The following is an 18250-nucleotide window of genomic DNA, read 5'->3' on the forward strand; positions in this document are numbered from 1 at the left end:
CAGAGACAGACATTCACACCGTGGGAAATTTAGGGCCCCAATGAACCTGTCCCCACTAACTGCATGTCTTTGGACTGTGGGAGGAAGTAGGAGGCCCACACATAGAACAATGAGGAAAAAAAGACACTTTATTTGTCCTTTACTATGTTCTTTCTATCGGTAGCTTGATTACATCCGTCTTATCTGCTGCGTATCATTTGATGCATGAATTTTAGCTTAGAAATAGTTTCCTCTGTGCTTATCTTAATGACCTTGTAGTACCATATCACCCTATTAGAGCACTTCGCTCTCACACTGCAGGCCTACTTGTTGTTCCTAGAGTATTTAAAAGTAGAATGGGAGGCAGAGCCTTCAGTTTTCAGGCCCCTCTTCTGTGGAACCAGCTTCCAGTTTGGATTCAGGAGACAGACACTATCTCTACTTTCAAGATTAGGCTTCAAACTTTCCTATTTGCTAAAGCATATAGTTAGGGCTGGACCAGGTGACCCTGAATCCTCCCTTAGTTATGCTGCAATAGACGCAGGCTGCCGGGGGATTCCCATGATGCATTGAGTGTTTCTTCTTCACTCACTATGTGTTAACAGACCTCTCTGCATTGAATCACATCTGTTATTAATCTCTGTCTCTCTTCCACAGCATGTCTTTATCCTGTCTTCCTTCTCTCACCCCAACCAATCACAGCAGATGGCTCCGCCCCTCCCTGAGCCTGGTTCTGCTGGAGGTTTCTTCCTGTTTAAAGGGAGTTTTTCCTTCCCACTGTCCCCAAAGTGCTTGCTCATAGGGGGTCATATGATTGTTGGGTTTTTCTCTGTATCTATTATTGTACGATCTACTGTGCAATATAAAGCACCTTGAGGCGACTGTTGTTGTGATTTGGTGCTGTATAAATAAAACTGAACTGAACTGAACAGGTAAAAATATGGCGACATCAGGAGTTTCAGACGGTGAGAGAATGAATCTCGCTGCAAAAGAAATGATGTTTTAAACCCTGCATGTCAACGTCTCCCTGCACACCAAGCAAACATTAAATAAACTGTTTTATAGTCACTGTCTCGACTTGTTTCTGTAATTTGATGTCATCCATTTTTTTTATTTTGCCATTTTTATAGGAACAACAGAGCAGCTTTTTCATTTCAGTCGTTTTATTTTGACTCATGATTTTTTTCTTGACGTCGTTTTTTGTTGCTGTGATCTTTTGATGTTAAAGTCTAGTGTTGACCACAGAAAGAGACTTACTGTGATTATACTGTAATCTGTGAAAATCCTCTGTGTGCAGCTGATGGTTAAAAGAAAACATTTCAGTTCATTCAGATCATTTTTATGTTGACAATAGAAAACCATCCTGAATGGTCGGTTTGAATAAGTGCAAATTTAGATCCTATATGGTTGAAAATAACTTAAACATATCGTGATTTATTTCGTGTTTTGTGATATAGCAAAAAAATATTGTGATATTACATTTTCCTCATATCACCCAGCGCCACCATAGATGTCCATACATGACGTCTAACAATGAAGAATGACACGGGGGAAATGTATTGGACAGAAAGAAAGGTGCAAAAAGACACATTTATGAGTAATTACAGAGCAATCCTGCCACTTAGTGCAAATTAATATCAGCCGGTTCAGTCCCAACTATGGCCTCATTAGCCAGGTTTCACACAAGAAGCGTCTCATGATGGGTAAAACCAACAAGCTCTCTCAAGACCTTTGCACACTTAAGACTGATGGCATCGGCTACAGAAGAACTTCTAAGTTACTGAAGGTTCCAGTGAGCACTGTTGGGGCCATAAACCTGGCGTTGCCCCTGCAGGGTTTTTATTTATTTACGATAAACCAGCCACGACCAAGCGCTCCCCACACGATTTCAGACAGACGAGTGAAAAGACTTATCAGAAGAACGACCTGGAACCAGCAGGTACAATCGTTCCACAGGAAACAACAACATGACCTGCATCACACACACGACTCCTAAAAGCCACTGGCAGGGTTTCTGGATGTCAGCCACTTGCTGACATGTATTTAAAAAAAATTTAATAATTTCTTAATAATAATATTACATTTTTCTATTTGTGTATTAATGACATGACATGTACTGCCTACCTGGAGGCTGCTGTGGCCATGAATACTGCTGCCAGTCTTGGAGCACGTAGGTGAAGCGAATGGCGATGTTGACTGGAGGCAGAGGGAACAGGGAACAACCCTGATGACAACAGGAAGACATCAGCTCATGTTTATGGTAACAAGCTGCAGCATTAATCTCTCTGTACAGGCGTGGATTACACCTCGTCATTGTCGGCTGTTTCTGGGAACATACTGAACACATTTAACCCTCATGTGTGGATGATGACAACATCAATCAGGATTTTTATTCTTCTTTAGGAATGAATATAAGATTTTTGAACTTCATTTTTTAAATGTCCACTTAGGTGGACAACATCGGTTTTGACTTATGAAGGGTATGGAGACATCAGTGTGTAGTGTTTCTGTGCAAGTTTACCATCAACACCAACACAAATACAAGAAAACAGCCTTTGAATAGCTGCAGACCACTGTGCATGAAAGGGTTAAACAACGTGATGTCTGGGAATCCATTGTGTTTCCAGGAATAGGAATAAACAAAGTTCAAACAAACTGATCATTAAACCGACATCCACTTCCTAACAGTCTTTATTTTATTCACAAATTAACTCCACAAAAATCCAGAAACCGAATTTACACAGAATTAGACGTCTTCTTCTTCCTCTTCTGTTTTCCCAATGTTCACATAACTAAGCAGTGTGCTGTACTGTTATCAACCTGCTCTTTGACGAACTATTACAAGAATATATTCTTATTATAAGATAAGATGTTTGTGTTATTTTCAAGTTGAATACAGTTTTTGTGTGACTGTCAGAGCACAGCAGGAGGAGGAGGAGGAGGAGAGACTGTACATGAGCAGGAAAAACCAGATGAATAAATGTTTTAGAAAATACATTTACATGCACTTCGTGGATGCTTTTATGATTATTAGTTGCATTTAACAGGATTCACATCGTCCTAAAATCGTCTGGAACAGGATGCTGAGGTGATACTTGTAGAACATGGGTACATGATGCTCTGTGGCTGCACAATTTTAATTTTTCTTTATTAAAAACAAACAAACAACCTTGAAATATGATCCATATAAAGATGTTTGTTCCAGAGCACTTACTATCTTAGATTTGAAGATGTCGAGCAGGCCGGACAGGTGGTTGTACTGCACGGGCGCTCGACGCAGGTGAACGATCTCAAAGTCGGTGCGCACGCCTGGTCCTTTGCACTCTCCGGCATACATCCGCCTCCACTTCTGCTGGATCTGCACAAACATCGGCACCTGACTGAACACAAGATAAACAGCAGAAGGCATTACTAGCAGGATCTCTGGTACACGCCCGACATCCAGCTTCAGTTTCTCTCAACCAGCAACAATCCAGCTAAACTAAACAGTCCGACTGAAACACAGAGCAACAAGCTGCAGAACTGCATTGTACTGGCATGTATGTCAGCACTGTCACTGCACGGACCACTGAGTGCTACACAGACTGGTTTTAATATGTTGTGTTCATTGGCGTAATCTGGGGCTGCAGCAATTCATCACTTCTAAAAAAATCCTCCAAACCCATTCTTTGCTGCGATGCAGCGATGCAGCGATGCAGCGATGCAGCGTGCTCTGTGGCACAGACTTGTTCAACGATGTAAACGTGTGTGAGGGATAGGTCAGTAGGTAGAGTGGCTGCCCCGGGATCAGAAGGTTGGGGGTTTGAATCAAGTGAAAAGCTAAGCTGAGGTACCCCTGAGCAAGGTCCCTACACGTCTGCTACCCACCAGCTCGATAGCTAGCCGGGAGCTCGAGGGTCACTGAAGCCGCAGAGAACGGCACAACTCCCGGCACATCATATTCAGATCACCGCAGACTTTCGCTACTCAGGTTAAACGTGATATATAAGTCACTTAGACAACCTAAAAATGTTATTGTTGGACTTTTTTCAGTGTTTTATTTGTTCGTGAGTAAATCGGTTTGGCTGAGATTAAAGTTATTAGATTAGATAAAATAAAACTTTATTAATCCCCCAGGTGGGTTCCTCCTTGGTTTTCACACAGCTGAATAAACGTCAAACAGAAAACTGATTAAACAGAAGTGTGAGATGGTCGAGAGTTTACTCCAGTGTCCTGTTATATTTTAGACAGCAAGGAGCAGACGGCCGAGTTTATTAAACTCCACCGAGACAGCAGTGACGCTAATCCGAAGGCGAGACCGTCCAATTTAACAGCCGTTTACTTCCGGCCTACCCGACCTTCTCAGGACCCGGCCCACATAGACCGCGAAGGCCGGGTCCTCAGGAGGATGCAGCCCATGAATTTGGACACGACCACTGACATGTTACAAAACAAACTCACATCGCTATCAGCAGCCATGTTGTTGCCTTTGGCTGCCTGATCGGTTCAGGAAATTAGGATGTTTTTCTACGCATGTGCGAAAAGGTGGTCGCTTCCTCTATAGTTCTTTCACAATAAAATAAAACAAACAAATTCTAAATTCATCCATCCATCTTCATCCGCTTTATCCGAGGCCGGGTCGCGGGGGCAGCAGCCTAAGCAAAGAGGCCCAGACCTCCCTCTCCCCAGCCACCTCCTCCAGCTTATCCGGGGGAATACCAAGGCGTTCCCAGGCCAGCCGAGAGATATAATCTCTCCAGCGTGTCCTGGGTCTGCCCCGGGGCCTCCTCCCGGTGGGACATGCCTGGAACACCTCACCCAGGAGGCGCCCAGGAGGCTCCAATCTCTAAGGGAGAGGCCAGCCACCCTTCGGTGGAAGCTCATTTCTGCCGCTTCTATCCGCGATCTCGTTCTTTCGGTCACTACCCACAGCTCGTGGCCATAGGTGAGGGTAGGGACGTAGATCGACCGGTAAATGGAGAGCTTCGCTTTTACACTCAGCTCCCTCTTCACCACGACGGACCGGTGCAGCGTCCGCATTACTGCAGCTGCAGCCCCAATCCGTCTGTCGATCTCCGGCTCCCTTCTCCCATCACTCGCGAACAAGACCCCGAGATACTTGAACTCCTCCACTTGGGGCAGGAACTCATCCCCGACCCGGAGTGGGCACTCCACCCTTTTCCGGCTGAGAACCATGGCCTCAGATTTGGAGGTGCTGATCCTCATTCCCGCTGCTTCACACTCGGCTGCGAAACGTTCCAGTGCGAGCTGGGTGCATTGTGTGCCGGGTGGCGGCCAGGAGCGGAGGCCCTGGCGGACTGACCCCCGGCTGCCAAGACTGGCAATAGGGACAATTCTAAATTCAATTCAATTTTATTTGTGTAGCGCCAAATCACAACAACAGTCGTTGTGCAAAACTCATTCAGGCATTTGATGACAGGTTTCAAGATGTGAAGAATATCCAAAAGGAACTGGAGATGTTTGCTACGCCGTTTAATGTGCAACCATCTGTGCCAGACACTTTCCAAGTGGAAATAATTGGGCTGCAAAACAACTACGAGCTCAAAGCTAAGTATAACAGCCTCTCTCTGCTGGACTTTCACAAACTGTACGTTCATGCTGAGGCTTTTCCCATCCTGGCGAGACATGCCCTGAAATTTGCATCTCTGTTTGGGACAACGTACCACTTTGAACAGGTCTTTTCAAAACTGACTCTTGCAAAGAGGCGCTTCCACTCAAGACTAACTGAATCAAACTTGAAAAAGCAGCTTCGAGTGGCATCATCATCATCACTGCCAGCTGACATCAGACACCTCGCCAAAAAGAAACAGTTCCAGCCATCTCATTAGGTAAGTCTGATGAGCAGAAATGCAGCAGTAACACAGCAGCAGCCCAAGCAGAGAAGCCTCCTCCAGCTTGTCCGGGGAACGCCAACCCATTCTCAGACCAGCCAAGAGATGTTAATATAAGCAATTAGCAGGGTGTGTCAAAGAGTGAACAGAACATCGCCGAGTCAGCTGACAGCTCCATAAAACGTGTTTCCTACAGCAGCAAACAGGCTTCAAGAAGTGACAGTAAGGAGAGGTGTCAAGATCTGTGGGCCAGTCAGCCTCTTGTGTAAAGGACACAGTGATGCTGAAGTCATAGAGGCTGTGGTCAGGTCAGTCAGCCCAGGTTTCAGTATTCCTGACATGCCTGAGATAAAAGGACCTCACTCCCCGTTAGTTAAAGGAAATATTGAAAGCTCATCAAAAAACTGCTGACTTAACTCTTTGTGCTTGCATTGGCTCTCAGGAAGGCATCAGTGCAGCACCGTACCAGTGACAGTGAGGAAAGCTGCTCATCATTGGTTATGGCTCAAGAACTGCTCCAAAATCGAATTACCACCTCATTCCTGAAAAGCAGGCAGTTTATGAAAGATTTTGAGAATATATCAGTGATTCTTGAGATAAGGGACAAAACATGTCCAAAGTTTCTGTCAACACCATCAGATTTTTTAAAAAGTACAAAAAAATAAGGAATTATTGTGGGTAACTTACACTGTGAGGACCCCTTTACCACTTCCTGTTTGATACACATGCCATGAGGTCACTGCTCTGGTGAGTTTTTTTAATTTTTATTTCATTTATTGCATACCTTTCTGATAAAACTCTGTGTCACAACCATAGTGCATCAACACCACAGTAGAGGCCATAAGCAACTGATGAACAACAAGATGGCGTCTGTCAGAAAAACGTGCTATGAGAGAAAGTAGGGTATTTTGTCAGCACCATCAGGATTTTTGCCTGACGGTGTTGACCCTTTTTCTAATGATTTTGGCAAATGTCACAAAAGTGTCCTATTCACTAATTATATTAAGTTATTTTTATTACTATTTCAGTCATATTACTTCCTGTGCATTTTACTGATATTTCTGCTTTACAGATGTGTCGAATATTATGGAATTTGCCTGATCTTGAATCTCATAGTTAATGTATACTTTATTAATCCTGTAGGAAAATGCTTAGTCCTCTGCATTTAACCCATTTACTCAGTGAAGCAGTGGGCAGCTACCAATCCATGACCCGGGGAGCAGTGTGTAGAGACGGTACCTTGCTCAAGGGTATCTCAGGATAGCCGCTGTTTGGTGGATTTGAACCCCCAACAGGGCTCTAGAGTGCGACCAAATTTTTCAGTGGTGCGACTAAAAAAAAATATTTGGTTGCACCTGTGCGACCAACTGTTCGGGTAGCAAAAAAAATAAAAAAAAATCTGCAACCTTCCCTGTGGTCAACAACAGACACACATTTTGTCCCTATCGTGGACTAAACCAATCAGAGATAGTAAGGGGCGGGACCTCTCTGATTGGCCGTGGTCCAGTTGAAAGTGCAGGTGGAAGTGGGAGGTGAGTAGCTTGAATAAAGCGATATCAATTCATTAAATCCTGAATCGACTTTTAAATATAACTGTGTTTTGCCAGAAACGCCAGATTCTCAGATTAAAGCTCACAAAACCAGTTCAACAACAACCAAACAGCAAATCAGAGCAGGTACACGGACTCCACACAAAGACGTAAACACAGAGCGGACCCGACCCATCAGAATTAACTTTGTCTTTCTCGGCTTTCTCACCCGACGGCCCGTAGATGGACACGCTGTCGGAGCTTAGCGAATCTGATGCGTCCGGTCCGCGATGTGTTTACGTCTTTTTGCGCTGATTCTGAGCTGCAGGTTTTGTCTCTCTCCAACCAAAATTCACCGAACTGAATTTTGCTGTTTTGCTTCCACGACTATTAAAATCACATCCATGCACAGCTAGCTCTCTCTCTATCTCTCTCTGTACTTCAAGAACAGTTTCCCGTCTCCAATCTCTGTTTTCTGTATTATTTATTCGCTTATTACCCACCAGTCTACCGTTGTTTACAGTGCTGTCGGCTACTGTCTTTTTCTTCAAGAAAGCCTATTTTTTCTGTTGTTCAATACTGAAGAAATTTAAACTTTATATGCAGAACATTGTAGAATATTTTTAAGGTTATCTGCTATAAAAAGCCAGACCAGGAAAATCTCCTTCATGTTTTTCTGTGTTTTATTCTCAGTTACTTTCACACAAAGGAATCTGCTGTGATGTTCACAATTCTGATGAAGTCAGTACTGATAAATGATCAGAATTATAATATTTCTGACTGTCTGAGGCTAAGTTGAATCGAATCGGGACTTTGAAAACCGGAATCGAATGGATTATAGAAATCAGTGATGATACCCAGCCCTAGTGAGCAGCCTGGGCACGACAGAAGTGGATGTAGCTGTAATAGGAAAAGAACTATTGCTAACTTTTCTGTTAAGTTAAGGCCTGATCCTTCTGAAATTCATAGCCAGTGCTCTGACACGGTGTCATCAATCTTTGAATGCTGAAAAAGCACAGTGTATCCAGAAAAACACATTATATTATATAAATTATTATAAAACTTGTGTGCGCCTAACTTTTGTGCCGGTACGCGTACGCCCATGGCAAAAAGTTAGTCTAGAGCCCTGCCCAACGATCATGGGGCAAACACTATCTACTGAGCTATCTCTGCCCCGAGAGCTGGTCTTTTAAGTGATGATGTATGAACCCTGCTTTCGGGTCCAAACTACTCTGTGTTTATTAAGGCTGTTGTGTTTTAACATGTTTTTATTCTTTTTTATCTTGTTCTATTTAATCTGAACAAGCCCCTAAAAACAGTCAGTGATCACTGTCAGCCTAACCATCGGGAACCCTCACGTTAACTTTTATCAAGTGGAAAAAAGTTTCACTGTGTTTATGTTACGCTAACATAGCTGTGTTGCTAGCAATCACGTAGCACATCATTATATACCAGCTAGTCCAACATCAGTAACCCTACAAACGCCAGTGCTGTTTAGTTTTGTCTTCATTTATGTTGGAAGTGATAGCAGAGCTGGTGTTAAGGTGGAAACCGGCGAGCTAACTTCTAACTCTGTTAAATTTCATATATTCTGTTTTCATGGATGCCTGGATGTTACACCTGGTAAAACAGCCACACTGATCATTTTATTAAAGATGAAAGAATTTAGACAGTTTGTAACTCTCAGTGATGCCGCAGAGTTCCTTTGACTTTGGGATCTGCAGCGGAGTTTGGACCTGGAAACGGCTAATGACATCAGACTTAAAGACCGGATAGCATTTCTGTTGCTTAATACATATTTGTGTTGTGAATATTCATCCTTAATATGTGTAAATGCATATGCTTCAGAAAAATTATAGCAATTACAAAATGGTACATTTCAGGCTAGAATAGCAAAGAGGAAGCTGTCAGTAGAGGAACAAAAGAGAAGGAACAGGGATGATCAAAAAATAAGTAGAGAAAAAATTAACAGCCAGCCTGAGTTTCTCATAAAGGGAAAGATGGAGAAATAGAGTGAAAGAGGGAAAAATAAAGAACATCAGTGATCTGAAAGGAAGAGAAAAAAAAGGCAGAAGAGAAGGTTTTGGAAACAAGCACAGAGAGTCAAAAGGAGAGAAAGTCCAGCAGCGTCTAAACACACAACCACAGAGTACTTTAGGAATCAAGGAGCAGTAGGCAGCTACTTGCTGGTGAACTATTAAGATGTAGAACTTGACATGTGCAAAAACAGAATTGTTATGATGTGTCTTGTGATATTACAAAGGTTGTTAAGGTTTAATGGTCATTTTGAAAGAAATAATATCCTGTTTTCTACTCATGTGTCACCACTTGTCAACTCCATAATATGGATTTTTTGTTTATTTTTCTGTTTTGAAGAACCATATATTTTCCTCCCTCATGATCTTCCAATAAAAATACGTAATTTTCTAAATAAATATGTAATTTTCACGCTGCTAAATATGATCGTTTCTTATGGAGATTAAATACAAGCTTCTGAAAATATGTATGACTGTAACTCTAATAATCCATGCATCCATCCATCCATTCGCTTCCGCTTATCCTTTTCAGGGTCGCGGGGGGCGCTGGAGCCTATCCCAGCTGTCATAGGGCGAAAGGCGGGGTACACCCTGGACAGGTCGCCAGTCTGTCGCAGGGCCAACATACAGGGACAGACAACCATTCACACTCACATTCACTCGCACATTCACACCTAGTGGCAATTTGGATTATCCAATTAACCTATCCCCACAAGCTTCATGTCTTTGGACGGTGGGAGGAAGCCGGAGTACCCGGAGGGAACCCATGCAAACACGGGGAGAACATGCAAACTCCACACAGAAAGACCCCAGCCTGATGTTGGAATTGAACTCAGGACCTTCTTGCTGTGCGGCAACAGTGCTAACCACCGTGCTGCCTAACTCTAATAATAAAAAGCCAAAACAATCTTACTTTTAAATGTGGTATAATTACTTTGAAAACATATGTGCATAAACAGTAGAACAGAGAAGCTGGTAATAGTCAAAATAGCTGAAACAACTTAATTTAAAATATATATTTTTACATTTCTTTGTGTCTGATGGTGTTGACTAAAACCTTGCACTTCTCCAGCAAAAACATGATTAAAAATTGTTACACCTGGCAGATTGTACCAAAACAAGGTGAGACAGCCAAAACTTTGTGTAACAATTATATGTAAATATGTCTTTAAGAGAGTAAAGAGAGGTTAGTTTATTTTGGAGTAGAGCTCCATTTATTAAGAAAAATTAAAAAAGACAGGAACACTCTTTAGAGGTTTGTGGGTGGCTCTCAAAAGAGCCGTTGTGGGGAAGTCACTCAGACTTCAAACAGGCTACTCCTTTGGTTGCCAAGACACGGCTCCCTCCGCCGAGAAGTGGGCCATGAACTTCTCCCCCACCAGGACAGCCTCTCTGGAGGAGTTGTTTGCTGCTACACGACCCAGGCCTTGCAACGGCTCCACCACAGTAGGTGCCACACCCCTCACAGCAGGTGCCACACCCCTCACAGCAGGTGCCACACCCCTCACAGCAGGTGCCCCTCTCTTGTCCAAACAGCACAGAAAATTGTGGAGAACACACGTTGCCTTCACACACTTCTCCGCAATTTCAGGACGGAGCTCCATGGAGCGCAGATACAACCTCTACTGTGAGGGAGAGAGGGAAGTTCCAGCGCTCCTGGAATCCCTCTGCAATGCACCGCCAGTCTTCAGTTGAAGGCACAGCCATGAAGTCGTCCACTAGACAGTCCCAGATGGACGTCGCTACCTGGGGGGTGATCTGGCTCACCAAGGACACGCCAACTCGAAAACTGAATGCGATGGTCCTGAAGGAGTCCTCGGTGGCAAGGAACCTGGACAAAATGCTGCAGTTACAAAATACATTATTCAAATTCCAAAATACTTTTGTGATGTCAGATTTAAATTACAAAACATAAATCTTACATAAAACCTTTTGTAATTACAAGGATAATTACATGATATATATTAGATATAATCTAAAACAGTCTGCTGGGATTATATACAAATATTCAACTATCCCAGAATTAAACCAGGTCTAAATAAAAAGAAAGGAGTGAGTATCACTACAAAGATTAACCCACAGTGGTCCTCATACCACAGTTTGATATCAGCAAACAGCGAGAGCATACATTGATATGACACCACAGCCATGCTATCATTCAAACACTGATAACGGCATAAATCGAATTACAGTGGGGCAAAAAAGTATTTAGTCAGCCAACGATTGTGCAAGTTCCCCCACCTAAAATGATGACAGAGGTCAGTAATTTGCACCAGAGGTACACTTCAACTGTGAGAGACAGAATGTGAAAAAAAAATCCATGAATCCACATGGTAGGATTTGTAAAGAATTTATTCGTAAATTAGGGTGGAAAATAAGTATTTGGTCGATAACTAAAATACAACTCAATACTTTGTAACATAACCTTTGTTGGCAATAACAGAGGTCAAACGTTTACTATAGGTCTTTACCAGGTTTGCACACACAGTAGCTGGTATTTTGGCCCATTCCTCCATGCAGATCTTCTCGAGAGCAGTGATGTTTTGGGGCTGTCGCCGAGCAACACGGACTTTCAACTCCCGCCACAGATTTTCTATGGGGTTGAGGTCTGGAGACTGGCTAGGCCACTCCAGGACTTTCAAATGCTTCTTACGGAGCCACTCCTTTGTTGCCCGGGCGGTGTGTTTTGGATCATTGTCATGTTGGAAGACCCAGCCTCGTTTCATCTTCAAAGTTCTCACTGATGGAAGGAGGTTTTGGCTCAAAATCTCACGATACATGGCCCCATTCATTCTGTCCTTAACACGGATCCTGTCCTGTCCCCTTGGCAGAAAAACAGCCCCATAGCATGATGTTTCCACCCCCATGCTTCACAGTAGGTATGGTGTTCTTGGGATGCAACTCAGTATTCTTCGTCCTCCAAACACGACGAGTTGAGTTTATACCAAAAAGTTCTACTTTGGTTTCATCTGACCACATGACATTCTCCCAATCCTCTGCTGTATCATCCATGTGCTCTCTGGCAAACTTCAGACGGGCCTGGACATGCACTGGCTTCAGCAGCGGAACACGTCTGGCACTGCGGGATTTGATTCCCTGCCGTTGTAGTGTGTTACTGATGGTGACCTTTGTTACTTTGGTCCCAGCTCTCTGCAGGTCATTCACCAGGTCCCCCCGTGTGCTTCTGGGATCTTTGCTCACCGTTCTCATGATCATTTTGACCCCACGGGATGAGATCTTGCGTGGAGCCCCAGATCGAGGGAGATTATCAGTGGTCTTGTATGTCTTCCATTTTCTGATGATTGCTCCCACAGTTGATTTCTTCACACCAAGCTGCTTGCCTATTGTAGATTCACTCTTCCCAGTCTGGTGCAGGTCTACAATACTTTTCCTGGTGTCCTTCGAAAGCTCTTTGGTCTTGGCCATGGCGGAGTTTGGAGTCTGACTGTTTGAGGCTGTGGACAGGTGTCTTTTATACAGATGATGAGTTCAAACAGGTGCCATTCATACAGGTAACGAGTGGGGGACAGAAAAGCGTCTTACAGAAGACGTTACAGGTCTGTGAGAGCCAGAGATTTTCCTTGTTTGAGGTGACCAAATACTTATTTTCCACCCTGATTTACGAATAAATTCTTTACAAATCCTACCATGTGAATTCATGGATTTTTTTTTTCACATTCTGTCTCTCACAGTTGAAGTGTACCTCTGGTGCAAATTACTGACCTCTGTCATCATTTTAAGTGGGGGAACTTGCACAATCGGTGGCTGACTAAATACTTTTTTGCCCCACTGTAAATCGGGACTTGATGAGACCCGAGTATCACTAGAAATATTATAAACAGTCGTCTCCGTACCACAGCTTGCTATCAGTAAACACCGACAGCATTCATTGATAGCATAGCACATCCATGTTAGCACAGGTATCAATAAAGGACTACCGTATTAAACACTTTTACTAACCTCAGGGAGATGGACAGGCGCTCTGCAGGTGGGATTGAGCGTCTGTAGTTGGTGTCAAGGCGGGCAATGCTGGGACCAACGCGGGACAGCAGGTCCTCAAACTGGGCGAGTGAAAGACGGTGGTATTGCTGGAATCTGCCGTCATCCAGGCGCAGCTCCTGGAGCAAATGGTGAAACTCACCAAACTGCTCACGCGTCTGGAGGACCTGATGGACCCAGGTACGGCGAGGACGTCCTTAACGCCGCTGCTCTGCTCCTTTTTGGCTCCTACCTTAAAGCACACTGTGCGCTGTCGATCTTACGTGCTGCACAATAATGTTTAACATTTAGTATTTACTGTTATATTCCCATAGATCATCATGGTGTTGTTTATTTTATTGCTCTAGTCTTCTTCTGCTTGTTTTCTTTTTTCTTTCTCAACAGGTGATCCAGGAAAAAAAAAAAAAAAAAGACCCCAACGTATTAGCCAGAGGTCCCTTTACTACGGTTCGGAGCCGCGGACCTGTTTTATTTACGAGATCACTGCAAAAAGTGCAGCCTTACCTAATGTGCACCTACTGTTACTCATTTATATTAAGATTTAAACATCTAGTTGGTGTTGGTATGGAGAGTAACCTTCGGTAATAGTAATAAATCACACAGCAATAGGATATTCATGTAGTTGTAAAGTATTCAGAATATGTTACTTCTATTATCTTTGGTGGAATACATTTTAAAATTAACACTGTCAACAGGTTAGCACCTCATACCACAGTGCAGCAAAGCAGTCTCATGAGCGCTGGGAAGGACACTTAAGGACACTTTAAGGAAAACTTAAACTGAAAGCGAGCCTTTATTTGGGCTGATGCAGAAGGGAGTAGACAAAACATAACAGGGACTGAGACTGCAACTAACCAAAAACCTAAACTGGAAAAACACTAACCTGACTGAAAGGCATAACTATGATCACTGTGAACAGAATGCTGTGCAGATGCATGGAAACTGTGAACCAAGTGGCGTGACGAAAGAGACATGAACATGACCTGCACGGAACCTCATCGTGCGGCTGCATGAAAAACAACATAAACCAAATGGCAAACATGAACTGCACAGAATCCTGAAAAACACTTAACTTGACCGGGGGGAAGTACACAGACGACGCGACACAGACTGTATGAAACACAGAGACTAAATACACATGAGGGATGATCAGGGGAAGTGGCCACACATGGGAGCACAGCTGACACACATGAACCTAACGACAGGACAGGAGAAATGAAACTGAATACACTGACATTGAATACAGACTTTCAAAGTAAAACAGAAAACATGGAGATTAGACGTGACATGAACTTGACAAACAAAGAAAACTTGGACATGAAACATGGCAGAATGTAACTAGATCAGGGGTGCCCAATCCCGGTCCTCGAGAGCTACCGTCCTGCAGCTTTTAGATGCATCCCTACTCCAACACAGCTGAATCAAATGAATGGCTTGTTATCAGGCCTTTGCCAAACACGATGGCATGCTGAAGAGGTAATCAAACCATTTGATTCAGCTGTGTTGGAGTAGGGATGCATCTAAAAGCTGCAGGACGGTAGCTCTCGAGGACCGGGATTGGGCACCCCTGAACTAGATAAACCGAAATGAAACTAGACTAAAAAGAATAACAAAACACCAAGAAACTCAGAATACTGGGTCACATGACCCAGGGCCATGACAATACGGAGGTGTTATCAGCTCAGTATTGAACAAGAAATATTAATGCTTCAAATTATTTGTCCTAAAGGATGCAAGCTATACAGAGTACTGCACATGTGACTTTGTGAACATACCTCATTAAATATAATTCGGACAGTTTTTTAACCTGAATATTTGCAACAAACAAAAAATATACAGAGTCAGTGCTAAAAAAATAATCAGAGGAAAAAATTAACATTTTAACTTAAGCTGCCAAGCGGAAGTAGTTGGTTTCAGTACATAAGTATCGGGCTTTGCTATTTAATCCGTAGCTATTGACTAATGAGGGGTTACTGAAGTGCCAGGTTTTTAAAAGTTGGCGTTAATGTCGTTCCACATGTGGAAAGCGACAGAAAACATGCTGCTGTTTGCACATATTTAATAATCAGCTCTGCACAGGAGCAGAAGCAGAGTCCAGCCTGTTGCTCTTACAGTATAATACTCATAAAGAAAGTACAGTAACCGTGGTTAGTCACTGAGCAGCCCGGTGCGTTTCTCTTGATTTCTTTAGTCAGGGTAAATTCATTCACCTGCACGGGTTAGCTAAACGAACTTTACAAAACAAGTTTCCCCGACAGCCGAGTGCTCACCTAAGGACCTAAGTTACGGATTAGCTTACACACACATTTAACTTACCGAAAATAATACGGTGGGGCCTCAGGTCCTCCTGTCTGGTAGTCCAATTTACTGAAGAACACCTCAGGCTGTCACTTTGAAATAGCCGGTAATGTAAACGCTGGACCTCTCAGCATCTGCCATTCCCGAACAGACACATGCAAGTTTGTCCGTGACTGCAGCCGCGCTGTACATTTATTTCTGTTTCAATATTTTTTTCAGTTTCAATATTTTTTTCGGTTTCATTTCAAGGTGGCATCGTTCTGATCCCATACACACACAAATCCTGATTTACAAGTACAAAATATTTATGACCACAATTTGAGCCCATATACTCTCTCTACCACAGCTGCCTTTGAACTTGCCTGGCCAGGTCTGAGTCCAGCTTTGCTACTCCTGCCAGGTCACATGACACAGGGGTGTGCTCTGATGTCAGCAGGCAGGTCAGTGGAGCCCTCTGGTGGTGGATATATGGCAGTGAAACAGGAGGAGGCCTGAGAACAGACAGCAGGCTTAACTAGCAGGACAAAGTAGCATGTAGTACTTGAAGGAGTCATCACAGCCAATCAGCTCTCAGGAAAATGGAACATCACATAAATATTTCTCTTCTTTGATTTTCATCAATGTATTTCCTTTGATAGATTTTCCGTCAACACTTCTGCTTGATTAGAAGCTCATAGGCAGTTCCTGTCACTCTACAATAAAACAATGTAAAGGCTGCCCTCTCTGCCCTCCCACTAGCTGACACAAGTAAACTGTGCTAAGATGCCCTACATGGACTAAGGTTCTTGGCCACACACATATAGATTTGCTTGGCTGTAGAAATCCATGCCATGAAGCTCCCAGCGCACATTTTTGATGCTTCTGTCTGTGGCAGAGCAGGTTTGGAGCTCTGCAGAGCCTTGGTGACTTTTACTGACTATGCACCCCTACCCATTTATTATGGGTAGGGGTGCATAGTCAACAAAATAGTCAACAAAATATGTAATTTGACATATTTTGTTGTTTTGTGTGTGTGTTTGTCTGTGTGAAGTTTTGATGTGTATGTGAAAAACACAATTTTGAAAACACTGGAAAAAGACCTCAAGACATGTTTTCCTTTACTTTCTATGAAACAAAAATTCCCACCAAGGCTTTTCAGTGTGAAATTTAGTGTATAGAAAATACCTGTGCCAGGTTGTCTCCATCTAGTGGTGAACATGGCCTCACCACTACATCAGGTGAGCTTTTCACTGTGCACAGTGACACAAAAGTCATTTAACAATTTTAAAAAAAGCAATGTTACAGATTCAGTAAGAACTGAAGTTTATCATAATCCTTCAAGTTTCACTCAGTAACAGCAGCTTTTTATTATTGGCTATATTTTAGAGTCACATTTATATGAAATGTCAAACAATCACAGAGTGACACTGAACTAAACAATCAATGCCATGTGAGTTGTTCTTGTTTGTTCTTTATCTCGGATTTATTGTAAGCAGCGGGAGTAAAAGCTAAAGAAAAATAGTAAAGATATGAATGAATCTCTGCTCTTACAGCTTTTATTGTGCCATAATGTCTGCTTTGAAACCGTCCTCTTGCTCGTCTCTTGGATGCTCACCTCTTCTTCACCTGTTCCTTTCACCAAACTGCTGCACTCTCGTTCTCTGCTCTCGCCTCCTCTTCTGATTATAATTAGATGCAGTCAGCATGTGCCAAACAAACTCCCCCCAAATCGATCATGTTTGATATGATGATGACGTTTTTAACATCTTATTTATGCACTTGTTGGGTGGGAAAGAGTAAACAAAGATGGGGCATAGAAGCAGAACTGAGTCCTACGTGTGGAGGGACAGTAACTGTGTGTGTATATGTAAGCATTTAAACACTGCAGAGAGTCAAATTAACAGTAACACTATTTTGTCTAAGTCCGCCATTGTAGAAATTCATTTCACCGAAACAATAACATGGCGCACAATGTGACAATAAACGTATAAAACACAAATTCTTACCTAGCAGGAGAATAAATAATCAGTATTTTAAGGCTACTGCATGTATAGATGTCACTGCTGGCTCACATAAGCTAGCTCTGAGACCCGCCAGAGTTTACGCCACAGTTGACTGTCGCGAAAGAGTCGTAAATCACCGGCATTGTAAAACTTAAAATGATTCCAGGGCATGTTATAAAACACCCAATAGATGTACTGGATATTAAACGGTATCAAACGACTAAATAGACTCAATACTTGAAATGTGCAATTCACTTGTATTTTTATTTTTATTCCTATTTATTCTATTTATCCCCTTCGTATATTTTATTTATATTGCCTCTGTATTTATATATATGTGTGTGTGTATAACTCTGTAACTTCTGTCGGTGCTGTGCTTTTTTGGAAATCGAATTTCCCAGAGGAACCCACCCGAGGGATTAATAAAGTTCTATCTTATCTTAAATGAACACAGGGTTACAATTACATGCTCACGTCGTCACATCGAGAGTTTATTCATTAATCATCAGAGTTCAACAATGTTACATCCAGTTGAAAACAGCTTCACTAACGCCAGCAAAACAGGCTAACAGTATATAAGAGCACAAAAACAGCCG

General features: G+C 42.8%; 1 protein-coding gene across 5 annotated transcripts in view; it reads right to left on the bottom strand.

The window, feature by feature from the left end:
• Positions 1 to 15805, bottom strand: part of LOC146667003 (rab3 GTPase-activating protein catalytic subunit-like) — a 28061-nt gene extending 12256 nt beyond the window's left edge. For all 5 annotated transcript variants that reach the window (XR_014912841.1, XR_014912840.1, XR_014912842.1 and 2 more), the window contains exons 1-3: positions 15691 to 15805; positions 3194 to 3359; positions 2104 to 2203 (exon numbers count right to left, since the gene is read on the bottom strand). Coding sequence is in view for 2 of the 5 variants with exons in the window: in XM_085415159.1 (XP_085271285.1) it covers positions 2104 to 2203; positions 3194 to 3349 (256 nt within the window). In the remaining 3 variants the exon portion in view is untranslated. The remainder of the gene's footprint in view (positions 1 to 2103; positions 2204 to 3193; positions 3360 to 15690) is intronic.
• Between the last annotated feature and the right edge of the window lie 2445 nt (positions 15806 to 18250).

Source organism: Rhamphochromis longiceps, linkage group LG7, assembly GCF_057381845.1.
Source record: "Rhamphochromis longiceps isolate RC_006_pf linkage group LG7, R_longiceps_female_GT1.1, whole genome shotgun sequence".
Taxonomy (NCBI): domain Eukaryota; kingdom Metazoa; phylum Chordata; class Actinopteri; order Cichliformes; family Cichlidae; genus Rhamphochromis; species Rhamphochromis longiceps.